The sequence below is a fragment of the Phoenix dactylifera genome, chromosome 11, assembly GCF_051530095.1.
Source record: "Phoenix dactylifera cultivar Ajwa chromosome 11, Ajwa_hap1_PhDact_Kaust_v1.1, whole genome shotgun sequence".
Classification (NCBI taxonomy): Eukaryota; Viridiplantae; Streptophyta; class Magnoliopsida; order Arecales; family Arecaceae; genus Phoenix; species Phoenix dactylifera.
In genome coordinates, this window is record NC_143200.1 from 22684785 (window position 1) to 22700356 (window position 15572).

General features: G+C 38.6%; 1 protein-coding gene and 1 long non-coding RNA gene across 5 annotated transcripts; one reads left to right on the top strand and one right to left on the bottom strand.

Moving 5' to 3' along the window:
• Positions 1-60: 60 nt before the first annotated feature.
• LOC103706484 (uncharacterized) lies at positions 61-5321 on the bottom strand. 4 transcript variants are annotated; one of them, XR_603979.6, is made up of 3 exons: positions 5260-5317; positions 5041-5168; positions 61-1590 (listed from the first exon to the last, which is right to left on the bottom strand). It is a non-coding gene; the product is annotated as an uncharacterized LOC103706484 (long non-coding RNA). The 4 variants fall into 4 exon arrangements; XR_005512528.3 differs by having other exon boundaries at positions 61-902; positions 1079-1590; positions 5041-5314; XR_603978.6 differs by having other exon boundaries at positions 61-698; positions 796-1590; positions 5041-5314.
• A 1404-nt stretch (positions 5322-6725) lies between these two features.
• LOC103706483 (calmodulin-binding receptor-like cytoplasmic kinase 3) lies at positions 6726-14230 on the top strand. Its single transcript, XM_008790594.6, has 7 exons — positions 6726-7796; positions 8252-8506; positions 10217-10476; positions 12515-12680; positions 12756-12845; positions 13292-13590; positions 13796-14230. The coding sequence occupies exons 1-7, from the start codon at positions 7481-7483 to the stop codon at positions 14003-14005; spliced, it is 1596 nt and encodes a 531-aa protein (XP_008788816.1). The 5' UTR covers positions 6726-7480; the 3' UTR covers positions 14006-14230.
• The last annotated feature ends 1342 nt before the right edge of the window (positions 14231-15572 follow it).

Consider the following 15572-nt stretch of genomic DNA (forward strand, 5'->3'; position numbering starts at 1 on the left):
GAGTTTATATTGCACTGAATCTTCTACCACCTGCTTTCTACCATCATGGTGCATATCACATATTATGATTGGTTTTTTATTATTCAAAGCAGATGCATGCACATTCTGTGGCAGAGATGTAGATGAAACTAGAGCTGATCATGTGCGCAGAAAATGACAAATTTTAAATGGGCTGGTCCAGGTTCAGCCCATGATCAACTCTATACGTAACAATATATCCAAGTCGGTCGCATTCAAGAGCATGTGTAACATCAGAGGCCAGTGTTGCCCTCTTCCATTCAGACGTTGAAATTAGGAAAATGATATAAGTAAATAGACGAAGGAAAAAGACACCAAGAGAAGGGACCGTTTTATTTCCTACCCACATGCACATCATCCTTCTCCGACCCTCAGCTTGAAAGGGGCAAAGCTTGGGGCACGTTGGGCCGATGCAGTCCATTTAGAGAGAGAGAGAGAGAGAGTTGCTTTATCCAATTAGTGCCTATAGAAAAGATTTAAATACCCTCCAGAAAAGTAGATTAGTAGCATCGCCTAGTGTCAAAGCAGCACCCTGTGGCCTTACGCAATCAGCCGTGTATCCAAGGTAAGTGCAGCCAAATATAAGAGAAATAGCAGTCCCCTACTATTAGCAAGCAGCAATGAGAGCTGAAAGTGGTGAATGAGAACAGCTGCCTGCCCTTTGAAAAACAGCATATGCACTGATCACCACAGCCCAGTAGGGTTTGGATAAGCTTGAAATCTGAATCTTGATGGATACAGTAATCTGCGGATATGCTTGAGCAGACAAATTCATACCTTGTAACATGAAGAACGCCCAAAGAGACAATTATGACATAAACCTTGAACACTCGCATCACCGGGACCCCAACACATATAAGCATAAGTGATGCAGATTAGATTTCCTGCGATGAAAGAACTGAAAAGTGATATAAACATAATAAAGCAAGAGAACTTCAGAGCAAACCAACCCAGTCCACTGCTTGATTTCCCTCCCGAAAAATATGGGACACATTAAAGGAAGTAAAGGAGTGTCTCCACATGGAAATATCTTGAAACGAAGGGGAATACTTCATCCGACCTTCGGAACAAGAAGTAAGCCATGTAACGGCAACAGCTGAGTCTCCTTGCAACCAAACTTCTTGGGGGCGTTAAAATAACACATAAGTTTGTGAAGTCAAGTCAGGCACCTACAAGTTCTGCATACGGAACAGCAGAATGGGACAGCATTTTGCCTCCAGCGAGTAGCATGTCACCTTCATCGTTTCGGAAGATAACCCTGCTGCGGCTTTATGCTCTCGTACCATGCCATCAAAATTTACCATTAGCACTCCAAAGGAGCCGGCGTCCAAGAAACAAAATTAGATATTGAACAAGGCTGATCGAACAGCTTAGGACTACCCCAGACCTTCGATGAAGAACCAACAGTGGTAGAATACCAATCTGGTACTTGTTGAAACATATCCTGGCTAAAGCATAGGCCGAGTCTTAGCAAGTCCTCTGGTGTACAGTGTTTATGCTGAAAGATACGTAGATTCCAAACGGTCCAAATAAGAGAAGCAATATAGGTTGTCGCTGCCTTAGCCTCCTTCCCTGCTATGGCATTAGAGGAAAGGGGGGTGAAAGCGGTATCAAAGCGAGACAACATAAGTCAATTCTCCTAGCTTAGAAAGCTAGAACTACTTCAGCAATAATAAATCCTAATCCATCAGTGCCGTAGATAAATGGGTCATTAGAAGGATTAAGAAATTGTAGCAAAGCTGGCAAAGGGGTTGGCTTAAAATCAGCGACCGCCACAGCCAATCGAGTCCAACAGCTTTCAGCAAAAGCACATGTCAACACAGAGTGCTGACAGTCCTCCACACAACCAGGACATAGATCACAGTCAGAAGACACATTAGACAATATTCCCCTGCAAATTAAAAGCTCTTTGCATGGAAGTTTGAGCCACTAAAGTTTCCAGCAAAAGCATTTAATTTGCTTAGGGACAATTAATTTCCAGATCCATGAGAATTCATTTGCTTCCAAAGAAGACCCCTTATTATAAAAAAACATGAGCAATATCTTTAGCAGAAATTGATTGAGATCTAGAAAAAGCCCGCCCGAGCTGATCAGACCATGCTCCATGCGCCAGGGGCAAAGACAAGATCAAGGTTATCATATCCACATAGCAATATCCAAGACAGTTGCGTGCAATCCCAACTATGTTCAGAAGTAATAAAATCAGCCACCGTAAATTCAGCAAGATCAAGTAAAGCTTCTGTAAATGAAGGCCAATGATTCAAGGGAAAAGTAATCCAAGGATCAGTCCAAACGTTAATTGATTGACTACTCCCTGTGAGCCACATAAATCGATACTGAATTTGTTTCCCCTGATTACAGATTTTGTGCCAAATAGATGAAGAATTTTTAGGCTTCCTATAAGAGGTCCAAGAGCCAGCAAACCGGTATTTGGAAGAGACTAATTGGGCCCACAATGAAGCAGGTTCAGTATTAAATTGGCAGCCAGCTTTACTAATAGAACTTGCTATGTAGTATGAATAGATTGAAGTCCTAGACCACTCGCTGCCTTAGGTGAACAAATTGTCTCCCAAGATAAAAAAATGCACACCCCTCCGATCTGATGAATGGCCACATAAGAAAGCCCGAAATTCCTGTTCAATAGCATTAAGGACAGCTATGGGAATATGTGGACAAGACAGCATATATGGGAATGGATGAAAGTACGGACTGAAGAAGGGTTGCTCTCCCCGCGAAAGAGAGAGCTTTCTACTTCCACCCCGATACTTTGCCCAGTATATTATCCATAAGGAAATTGAAATCAGCAGAAGCAAGCTTTGTGCCAGCTACTGGGACCCCAAGATATTTCCAAACCCCCCGCCTTTTTATCATGCCCAAGAGAGAAGTAATTTGTTCTCTAACATTAGTTGATGTAGATGGACTAAAGATGATAAAAGATTTAGCTAAATTTACAACCTGACCAGCATAATGGCAGTAACTTCCAAACGTAATTTTGAGGCATAAAGCATCCCAGACCGAGGCTCTAGCGACTAGAACACAATCATTTGCAAAGAGAACATGGGATATAAGTGGTCCATTCGGTCGCGGTCTATATGCTCTAAGTAACTTAGCTTGTGTTGCTGCCTGCAACGAAATAGAAAGCATCTCCGAGCACAACATAAAAAGAAAATGAGATAATGGACATCCCTATCTTAGCCCACACACTGTAGGAAACCACGTTGTCGGCCTGCCATTGATAATTAAGGCAAACTCAGGATGTGAGATACAAGACTCAACCTATCGGATAAAGTTGTTATGAAATTGGAATTGCTTGAGGACTTTGATCAAGTAGTGCCACTATACACAATCATAAGACTTCACAATTTCAACCTTTACCATCATAAGACTCCGAGTACTGGATGCTCTATGAAGAGAATGCATAATTTCCTGTACTCCTAAGATATTTTCCATGATACTCCTACCCCCAACAAAAGCCCTTTGTGCTGATGAGATCAATCCAGGCATCAGTTGTTTTAATCTATTAACTATGATAGTGCCCCTTTGTGCACATGAAAGGATGTGCTTCAACAATAAACATACCTTATCTATTCTACAACATGACCTCATATGAAAAGTAATCTTAATGCAATCCCTGTTAGATGAAACCAGGTTTCTTGCTCATATTATTCTCCGTGAGATTCATCCTTTCACATTGCGTACCCACCAAGCAAGTCAATGTCATCGTGTAACTTTCATTGCATGGTTTCTATTGTTTCAGGAGATTATTGCAGACGGATGGAACTATAGTTATATATGTTTAGTGAGATGTTATGAATGTCTTTAGGACATCACTATTCAGGTTCTGTTTGGATGCACTAGAACATCATGAGTTTCTGTTATTTAAAGTTTTTTCTTTTCCTTGAAATGCAAGGTATGAATATCTAAACCCGAGCAATTAGCTATGTAATGAAATTCATAGAATATCTGAAACCATGAAATCAAAATTTCATACTTTAAGCAAAACTTTCCAAGTTCAAGATCTTTACTCTTTCTGACTAGAAAACTTTGAAACAAAGAAAAGGATAAATCATGATTCTGAATATGAAACAAAAAAAAAAAAAAAATCCTAGAGGAGATTAAAGGTCCCATACTTTCTTAGTTCAAGTGAAAATTATTTACATATTTCAATATTTTAAGCAAAATGGTACTTTGAAATTGGATTCTTAAATTGTTGAAATTGCTGACCCTGCATGCTTGCTTACATGAATGACAAGTCATGGTTAAAAGGAACCATTGTTTGAGCTCATGAATGCTTTAAAAGGCCGCCAAATATGCTTTTAATTTCCACATTTTTCATTTACAGTACCTTTATTTCTTTATTTCTTTCTTTTCTTCTTTCTCTTTCCTTTTTCCTTCCCTTCCTTTCTTTCTTTTTCTTCTCCCTTCCTTTCTTCATTTTTCCTTTTTCCTTTTTCTTTATTCCATCGCATCGACTGAAAATTTAGGGTTGCTCCTATCGACAGCCAGAACCAAACGTCTTTCTAGGGTCACATTGTTCATTGTTCATTTCATCCAATCACCCCCACTCCCGACCTGTTATTCCCATGACACTGATATGCTATTAAGCATGCCCTGCACATCAGACAGCACGTAGAAGCACAAGGAAGTCCAATGACACATGCAACGCACAGAGACAACCAAAAAATAAAAAAAAAGGGAGAAAAAGTTATTATCTTGCTAGCATTACTCGTATCTATGCATCAACAGAAGCATTAACACAAAAAAAACTAAAACACCATCACTACTGCATGAAAGATTTCCAGTAAACTCCAAGAACCCAATTCTCTAAGAGAGTAGAATAAGCATTGATCACAAATGGAAAAAGAAGCGCCCTATCGTATTGCGAAAAAAGATGTCAAGAGAAATCCAAGAAACCAATTCTTGAACAAGAATCGAAAAGCCCTGCTCTATTGTAAAAAAAGATTTCAAGAAAAATCCAAGAACTTAATTCTTGAAAACAATCCCGAGGATTGAGACACGAACCTTTGGAATGGAGGCGATCTTTCCGCTTCCTGCCTCCCAAAGGCGATAAACATGTCGTAATTCTCCTGCGGATAAAGAACGGCAGTTCCGATCCAAGAATCCTTCAGTATTGAGGGTTCTGGTAGAAACTAGAAAGGGGGAGAAGTCATAACGAGGAGGAAAGAATAGATTGAGAGGAGCAAACGATCGAAAGAATTAAAGAATACGAAAGAAGAGAACCCGAACACGGCCGCCCTGCGCTCGAAGGCGGCGTTTCTTGGAGCGGGCAAATTGATGTATCTGTTCCGTGCGAGCAGGTTTGCCTATTTATAGGCGTAAATCGGCCAACTTATCGCCGACATACCGAGAACCGGTTCAATTGCCTGCCCCTGTTTGAACCGGACCGAGCCCACGTTTTGAGGGACTTGGTGCCATGCATACACATATTATACATCAACTTTGAAGATATTTTTTTTCCCCTCAGTACAAACAAAGAAGTGTAACAAGGTAAAAGTAACAAGTAGATGCATGTTCCAATACTTACCATGCAAAAACTACTAGAGAAAACCTTATAAATCCAACCACTGCCGATAAATGCAACCCCTACCAAATCATCTGTCAATCTCTGGGCAAATCTGAAGGAAGATATGATCTTGCTGGAACAGAAGGTCCCATTGGAGAGGTCTCTTAGATAACCAATCAGAAGCCATATTCTTTTCCCGGAAAACACAAGAAACTGCACATGTTGGGAACAATTGTTTCCAGCTAAAAATCCTACGAGAAGATGGATTAGAAATCCAAGCAACCACTGTTGTAGAATCCCCTTGTAGGATGATTTCATGACCCTGGCTACTAGCATTGTGCTGCAGCTGCTAAACTCTGCAGAAGAGCCAGGAGATGAAGGAAGAAGCTTACCCTTGGCATGCAATGGGTTACCTGGACTATCTCTAACGACACATGCCGCAGCTGCAAATGAACGTTGAAATGCTACATCATAGTTGATCATCAACATCTCAAAGAGGGGAGGCAGTCCAAAAAGTAACTTGTGATCGTTTATTTGGGCCGGCTCGCTCTAAAACTATTTTTGAATAGTTGTGGATGTAGATTTATGCTGATTTTGCTGGTTGTATGAGTCTAATACAGAAATCTAATAAAATATTCAGTTCGGTTCATCTAAATATGCTCTTAATATAAATCAATGGGATGTTATTTTGAGTAAAAATTATTTAGAAGTCAGTTTTTGTGAGGACCCGTGCGGGCGTGTGTTTAGTCCCGCATCGGTTATTCACTGGATAGATCTTGGGTACCTATACAGGATCAAGGAATCCAAACAATACCTTCCGGTTAGCCATTTTGGGTAAGGTCCTGTGTTGTTACAAATGATATCAGAGCGAATCCGACCCTTAACTTATGTGAACTAGGGGACACTGCAGCACGGATCCATTGGGATTGACCATGGACCGATCGTGGTATTTGTGATTAGATTTGAATGGATTTGAATCCTTAGCCTGACGAGGACGTCAGGGCTTGAAGGGATGGAGTATGTGAGAACCTGTGCGGGCGTGTGTTTAGTCCCATATCGGTTATTCGCTGGGTAGATCTTGGGTACTTATATAAGATCAAAGAATCCAAACAATATCTTGCGGCTAGTCATTTTGGGTGAGCTCTTGGGTTGTTATAGTTATGCTCCGGAATCCATGACAATCGTTCCCCCAAGTTGCAAGTGAGCTGCAAAACCCATCGCGGTAATTAGCGCCAGCCGCCAGTCATAAAATAAGGAAGCTTAAATTTTTTTTTAAAAAAAACCAGGGTGCGAGTAACGAGGGCTTCCCCGTTTCCACGACGATGGTCAAATCCCTCTGCTGTTCCCAGCTGAGCTGGGCCTGCTCCTATGGTCCACGTAGGTCAGGCGATGTTAACGTCACACCCACTGCTCTATTAGCAGGTCATCTCCACGTGTTCTTGGACCGGGCGGGGTCTCTTGACTCCTCGCTTGTCCGTACCGGCCAGCCGCCGCTATCCAGGGTCAGGCATAAGAAGCGCCCTCGCTGTCCTGTTTGTCCTTCCACGAGCAGCCCTGAAAGCGTGTTGCCTACCAATCTTTCGATTTTTTCTGATTTTTTTTTCGATATTTGTGTATGGATTTTATCCATCCTGCCAATTTTTGGATGGGGCGAGTTTAATTCGGCCTTAGATTTAGATTTTTGGGAGGTTTCTATGCTGAAATTTGTCAAAAAAGGGGTGGAAAGAGGGGCTTTTTATTGTAAGTAGTTTGATCCTGGCACTATCGCCCTAGGGCGTTGGTTTTGTAGGAATTGCAGAAAGATCTCGAGAGCAAATTGTTCATTTTTACGTTTGAGTCATTTTTTGGTTCTCGGTGAAGTGGGATTCTTCCGATGTTCTCATTCCTGGCTAAAAAATGAGAGCTTTTGGAGGTGTCTGCGCTCGAATTTCTGAATAGATGGCTCGTTTTGTTCTGCCTCTGTTGATCCTGGTGCAATTGTCTTGGTCTTCGCTTTGTGGATCGGCGCCGACCCTCTCGACGGTTTGTGGATTTGATCATGTTGCCTACTCGAAGTCATCGGATGGTTATTACCTTTCAATTAATGGGCAGAGGATGGAGGACCCTGTTTTCATATGTGAAGTACTGGAATCCTACTTCAAGAGTGGGTGTTTGTTGTGTGACTCCCAGGTGGAATCATGGAGAAGAATTGGTGAGGAGTACTGTAATCAGGACTTCACTGTACCGGTCGGTGTGAAGTGCAATCCTAATTCTGGTAATTTCTTGTCAAATGGATAATTGGTACATTGGTGTCTTATGATTATTCTTACTGCTTTATAATGTAATGGGAATGTGATCTTTTGTTGGCCATGTTTTGAATATTTTCTGAATTGTCTACGTAAATCCATACCATTGGAAATGGATGAGAAGCAATAAAACCTGATTATTTGGATTCAATTATGTGATTTTGTTGGAAAAGTTATAATTTTCTTGTATTAGACTAAATTGTCTTGGATATCTTTTCCTCTAGCTAATTGTGTAAATAATGTTTCTGTTCCTTTTCTTTTGTTAACTTCACCTAGTTTTGTTGATCATCAGCATGTACAGATTGAGTCTTTCATAAGGGTTTCTTATTACATTTTAACTTATTTTGGTTATCTTCTAGCCTTGTAGAAACCAGTTGACCTGATTACATATGACGATTGCTTCTTTTGTTGTTGCTTATTGCAGTGGATTTACTTCGAAAGGCAGGGAGAAAAATTTTGCTGCAGTCATCAGCAAATGCTTCCAAGCTTGATCAGTTGACCAGCAAGAGTCAGTCACTGAAAGAGGAGCTAGATATTAAGTATTCTTCAGCATCGGACAGTTTTTCTCTGGCTGTACCAGGAATGTTCCTTCTTTGTTGTGCTTTTATGTGCCCTTGCTTTCGTGCAAAGAGGAGAGAAGCAATAGAACATAATGTTCTAGACAGACATCTGAATTCAAGTAAGTCAAATAGCATTTTGCCATTTAACACTGTCAGCTTTTCTAACATATGTGGTCAAGTTCTTTTGCTGGAAAATGCTTCTTTCTAGTAGCAAATCTACTAGATTTATGGTAGTTTTATCTTCTTGTTGGCTTGCATTTTGTTTTCATTGCAACTTACATGAAAATGGTAATTGAACTGATTCACATTAGTTTTATTCATATTTTTTCGAATGTTCCTTTTGTATATAAAGAAAGATATCCAAGGAAAAACAGAATATGTGCTTGAGTAGCTGAAAATTAACTGATACTGGGCCATATGCCTTATGTAGTGACTTTCCATCAAAAAGATAGCATGAGTTTTTTTATTATTTATTTGTTTTTGAGAAGAATAAGGCCAGTATGCGTTATGATCCATCTTCTTACTCTTTCTAGTGTGTGTATGTGTATGTTTGTGTGTGTGTGTGTGTGTGTGAGAGAGAGAGAGAGAGATTCAACTTCCATTATGATCTCTTTGCCATTTATGTTTTCTACAATCCGCTATTGGGTTTTCTTGTGGGATTCTCTTTAATTTTATGTTGCAAACATAGTGCAATTCTCTTGGGCTATGCTATATATGAAAGTCCACTCGGGCTATGCTTGGAAAAGGAGAGCTCAAAATTCTGGTGAAATTTCTTGTTTATGTTATTGAAATATCTATTTCACACTGTAACTTTTGTTGATACAGTAGAAAATTAGAAATTATCTCAATTCCCAATTAGTGCATGGATCTTGGTTGAACCAAATAATCTTTTATTTTGTTGTTATTTATATCATTCTATATATCGTCCACTATTTGTGCCTGTAGTTTAACTTGATTTGTGAAGAGAGATTTCTTGCCAGGGATAGGGTTTACAGATCCTTGAATGTAGGCAAATGGTATCATGGCTTGAATGCAATTGTGCAGGGAGGATCAATCATCCCAACAGCAATATCAGTGAGGGTGAAGGCAACATTGCCTTTGGTGAAAAGTATGATAGACATTTTCTGCAACAGGCTCTCAACAAGTTATTTCAAAGAAAATCTGAGAAAGTTATTTTTGTGGATTTGAATTTGTAAATAGTCCATGAAGAACATATTCATTTGTATATTCTACGGCTTTCATATTTATCTGCAGCATGACCTCTGTTACTTTCTCTAGCCTTTTCACCCTTATTTAGCCTTTCAAACCTTTATTTGGGTTCCTTAAGCCGATCCTTTTCTTGCATCAACCATGCTTTCTCTGCTCTGGCACATAAAATATATGCTTTATGGCTGATACTATGATTTTGTATCAAATAATACAAAAACATGTATCTGGAATTTGCATTGACATGTATATAGGACATCTTTCACTTCAAGTTTGTCTTACTAACAAGTCATCAAACAAAGTCATTCGTGTTTCCTCTGGTGTTTTGTTTTGTATAATGCAAGGGGAAATTGAATATGTGGAGAAAGTTGACAATTTAAACAAATTCTAGTAAGCAAGTCCAACAATGATGTCTTCCTTGATAGAATACGATATTTTTGTTACATGTTCATTCTCTTGTAAACTATTTTTACAGTTTGGTGGAATACCATAACCTCTATATTGCAGATAGCTTTATTTACCAATTGAAATTTACATTAACCCCTAGAGCTTATGTTAATGGGATTGATCACTTGCAAACTCATTCAGAGTTGTATCCTAAACAATTTTATTTGTTGCTGCAGATTCAACTTCATCCGTAGAAGTAAGCTCAGCCTCTGAAAGGATCCCTGCAACTCCACTCAGAATACCTCCTAGCCCATCTCGATTCTCATTGTCTCCGCAATTGACTAGAATTGGTTCAGTACATCTCGGTATCAATCAGATTATCAAAGCTACTCGGAACTTCTCTCCTTCATTAAAGTTGGGCGAAGGAGGATTTGGAGCTGTGTACAGGGCTGTGCTGCCAGATGGTCAGGTTGTTGCTATTAAGCGAGCAAAGCAGGTAACTATTACCTGAACCGCGGATGCTTATAATTGCACATGTCTTATATGATTATGGCTCTTCTTGTAATTTAATTTATTTCCTTTACTTAGGCCTTGTCAATGACACGGAGTCATTGAGTTGCTCAGTGACATGTCCAAAGAGATATTTGTTGTCATATGGAATAGCAACTCTACCTCAAACGATTCATAAACTTCAACATTTCTATGCAAAAGCTTTTGTAGTACGAAATATTTTTTCAAGCTATTGATTGAGTAACAATGTCCTGATGCTTAAAAAAAATATTCACTTTGTATGAAATATTAATGATTACTTAAGGTCTTGTCACCATAATGTTTTGGTCTTCATGTTACCAAATAGATTGTTTGCATTTGAAAGCTTATTGCAGTAGGAAAATCATAATACTTCTTCAATTATTCCCAATGACGGCATTATGTTTAAGTGGTAATGGAATTGGCCTTTGCCCTCCTAAGGTGCTGTGTTTTAAGCTATCTTGTTCAATGTCAGGAGATCCAAATAATAACAAATACTATGGTCACTAGACCATGAATTGGCAACGTGATGACCCTAGGAAAGGAGTTATCACTGGATTGCTGAGTCTTGGAAAGGAGATAATAGACAAAATTTTTTGACCTTGAACTAAACTATGTTATTGTGAATTCAAGTTCTTATGGAACAAAAAAAAAAAGATAACATGTAAAGCTTTGTGTAATTTAGTCCTAGTGGCTAAAACTTGAAGAGAACCCCTCTTTAGAATTCATTAAATATTGCCTAGAACATAATAAAGAAAAGAAGGAATGTTTTATCAAGGGCTATATAGGTTTGTAGATGTTAAAAAAAAAACATGGCAAAATATAATGTTTACTTGTACAGAGTTTTCATATGACCCTTTCAACTTAATAACTTTGCCATGCATGATCTTAATCACATGAAATCAAAGGTCTTACATTCTGTCACTATCAGGCTCTCCATACAAGTATAGCTCAAGGAACAGGGTGTCTTACTGCCTATGTAACTTTTGGTTGTTTTGCAATGGCAACTTGTCAGTTTATAAGTATTTACGCATGAGTTAATGCTGGAAAAACATTACCAATTTTCAATTACTGAATTGGATGAATGATAGTAACATTAAATATTAAATAAAGTCTTTTTATGTATGTCTATACCATGCATAGAAGTAATGAGGAAGAATTTAAGACATTCCTTATTAGGAACATACGAAAAAAAAAGTATACATAAAGACATGGAGGCAGATGAGTTTTGTTGTTTCTGACAAATTAAATGTCTTGACATAGTAACTTCGTGTTTCTTACTTTATTGTAAATAAAACTCAAACTAGGCAAACTAAGGTAGATGTTAGAGAAAATGGAAGTGGTAATGTTCATAGTACAAATACATTCTCTCAAAACCTGGTATATTCTCTCAAAACCTGTCTATGTGCCGGAAGCCTGGAACTTCGGATTATTTTGGGAAAACTTCTGTCTAGAAGAACAAATACATTCTATGCACAAAATGCTTTTGACAGAGTATATTAATGGTGATAAATGCACATTCGTGGGACTTTTTCCATGCACAATCCCTTTAGCTTTCTCCAGAGTATACATCTCACTGATGAGATGGACTTGAAGTTTGTAACTAATACAGATGAGAGAGTAGAATGAACCCAATAGTCCGATGACAATTCTGTGGATACCAGAAAAGTGGAGCCAGATGCATGGATATCCAAGCCTCCAGGGTAACAAAACATTTAGGTTGTAGACATGCTGGCCCAAAACGACATAAATTTCATCATGTCTGCATAATTTTCCTTAACAAATAGGTACATGGTCAAGAGAACTTGTGCTCACAGTTGCTCAAACCTGATTAATTTTTAAATATACTGCTGAAATACTGCTACAGGAACTGATTTGCAGCAATATTTCTTCACCTTCTCTTGATCTATAGGCTTATTTAACAATATAACAACTGAATCCGCGGGAAAGTTCTGTTTTTCCTTAGATATTATGTGGTTCGCTGTTGATGGTAGATTTTTGGACAGGAACAAATCCCAGCACTACGAGATGAATTTAGTAATGAAGTTGAACTGCTTGCGAAAGTCGAGCATAGAAACTTAGTCAGGTTACTTGGTTACACTGACAAAGGAAATGAACGCATTATCATTACGGAATATGTTCCAAATGGTACTCTCAGGGAGCATCTGGATGGTAAGTTGTATATTCTGTTACATACTTTATTGATTTCTTTATATGGAGCCTAAGTACATTTATTTCATTTGGCAGGTCATCATGGAAAGATTCTGGACTTCAACCAACGATTAGAAATAGCTATTGATGTTGCTCATGCCTTGACTTATCTCCATCTATATGCGGGTGGGGCTGAGAAAATTTCCCTTCAAAGTTTTCATATTGTCCAGCAAATAAATGTTTTATTTCATTTACTTACAGATATACTTCAGATTTTTGCCACTTGTTGATTGCAAGCATGTTAAAACATGACTTCAGCACCAATTTTATTCCTTTTGAAGTGTGAAGACATACTGTCTTAGTGATTTAGAATCTGCGATGTGGAAATCCTTATATATTTTCAAATCATTTTTCAGATTTGATAGAAAACAGTAGATGTCGCATCTAAGTTAGCAGAGGATTTTTAAATTTTTTGAAAATTGTCAACAAAATTTAATTTCCATCATCATCAACGTATCACCTGGTTCTTTGAGTTTAAACCAATATCTCATTGGTTTCTTATCCAAGTAATCGAGTCTCACCATGTGACCTGCTAATATGTTTCCTTCTGTGCTGAATGTGCTGTTTTGCAGAAAAGACGATAATTCACCGAGATGTGAAGTCATCTAACATTCTGCTGACAGAAAGCTATAGAGCCAAGGTGTCTGACTTTGGGTTTGCAAGAACTGGCCCAACGGACACAGAGCAGACTCACATATCGACCAAAGTGAAAGGAACAGCTGGGTACCTTGACCCGGAGTACCTGAGGACCTATCAACTCACACCCAAGAGCGATGTCTTTTCCTTTGGAATATTGCTCATAGAAATTTTCTCCGGAAGGCGTCCAGTAGAACTCAGGAGAGAAAAAGATGAAAGAATTACTGTCAGATGGGTGAGCATCAGCCTCTCTTCTCTTAGAAAATATCAATTGTTGTAGCTACCATTGTTCTTGAACTGCTTGATGTAAAAATTCTCACTCATAAGCACCTTACTTATAAGTGGAAGTATCTCATGTTAGAATTAGAAATATTTTGCACTCAGAAATGCTGCATTTATTTATTATTATTGTCTAAATCCATAGATTCCGGGTGTTGCAGGCTTTTAAGAAATATAATGAGGGCAACTTGAGAGACATTTTGGATCCTTTGATGGAGGAAGTGATAGATGAGCAGGTGCTTGGGAATATTCTCAGTTTGGCATTCGAGTGCGTTGCTCCTACGCGTGCTGATCGACCGGACATGAAAGAAGTTGGAGAACAGCTGTGGGAGATAAGAAAAGAAATTGGGAAGAGCCTCAGGAGAGCGTAAAGTAGGCAACCATCCCACCTCCGTTCTGCGGAGCATTGCAGAGGAAATCAGCTGTTTATATCTGTATTCCAGAGTAGGATGTCATTTTAAGAACTATTCAGCATTTAGTTTTCCATGTTCCCACAATCCTGGTATCGTTCACATTTTTTTTTGTTTGTTAAATTTTGTGCTTGACAGTGAGACACCAGAAAATAATACACTCATGGTATATTTCAGCAGTCGAAATCTTTGTTTTATGACATGGACAACCAAAGAGTTTATGCAAATTATTCAGAACCCATGTTTTTCAATATGCTATTAGCTTGTGTTGTAATTTTTGAACTCAATAACTTAGGTCATCCTTGCACTAGATTTGAATCCTCTAGGTGGTATTCTGAGCGACCTCGAATGGAGGCCGATTCAGATATAATGCTAATCGGTGCCAATAGTATGCTTAGATTTGGGAACTCAGAAACATCTCTTGATGCTGGATACCGGATCACTATCACCATCTCTTGATGCAGGTGATTTGCACATGTATCTGTAATAATACCCTGATAAAAACATAGAAAATAACAAGTACAATTGTCAGAGAGGTTGAAGGGCATGCAAATGTTCAGCATTTGAGGAGTTTCCGGCAGTCAGTTGAGGAATTACCAATAGTACGAGCCTTTTGCATCATGTACATCTGCAAAGAAATTTAAAACATTGAGGTCTTAGTAGTCAGAACATGGATGAGCAAATGTTTTCAGGGTTTGTCCATTCATTTTATTAGTGACATTTGACACTGGATTTGGATCGTGAAGTCAAGTGTTTTAGTAGGTTCTAGTGCCAATCTCCTTCCATGCATCACAGCCAACTATTCTTATATTAGCCCTGATTGGTTGACATGTATTCTATACAGTTTAGGAGAGAGATGAGCAGATCTCCCTGACTTCAAGAAAATAAACTGATGCACAAAAGAGGTGTGATGCAGGGCTAGCAGGTGAAGATGCAAGTCGCCAAGATTGTTGCAGCACCCAGATTAAACTGCACCTCACATGGTGCTTATCAGGCAGGCGAGTAAAAGAAAATATTTTTCCTACATGCAGTAAGCAAAGGCTAAAACTTGATTCCAAGCAGATTATTTCTTCTTTTCTTCTTTTGGATGGAGAATTAATTTGGATTTGGTCCTTCACATTAAGACCACTAAAACTTCTCTCGCAAATTTTTAAGACGCAATCTTTGTAAAATGGAATTTGATTGTGAGATCAGGGATATAACGGTGGAAAGACAAGAACACTGAAGGATTTGAGGAAGCTTTAGAGAACTGAATGGAGAAATAAAATATGCATAAAGCTAGTACCAAATGGACAGGGTATTGTTGCTATTCTTGATCGAGATAATTGAGGACAAGAAAGAAAACTATATTTTGTTTACTATGTGCCATTTATTTCATTCCAAATTAATATCTTCTACTTCAAATTATAATTATTAGACAAAGCCCAACTTTTCTTTAGTGCTGGATTAATTATAATTCTTAAAAAACTGTGTTGACATATGGAGGAACCATTTTGCAGCGCGCATATGCGAGCCTATGCAGCCTTAA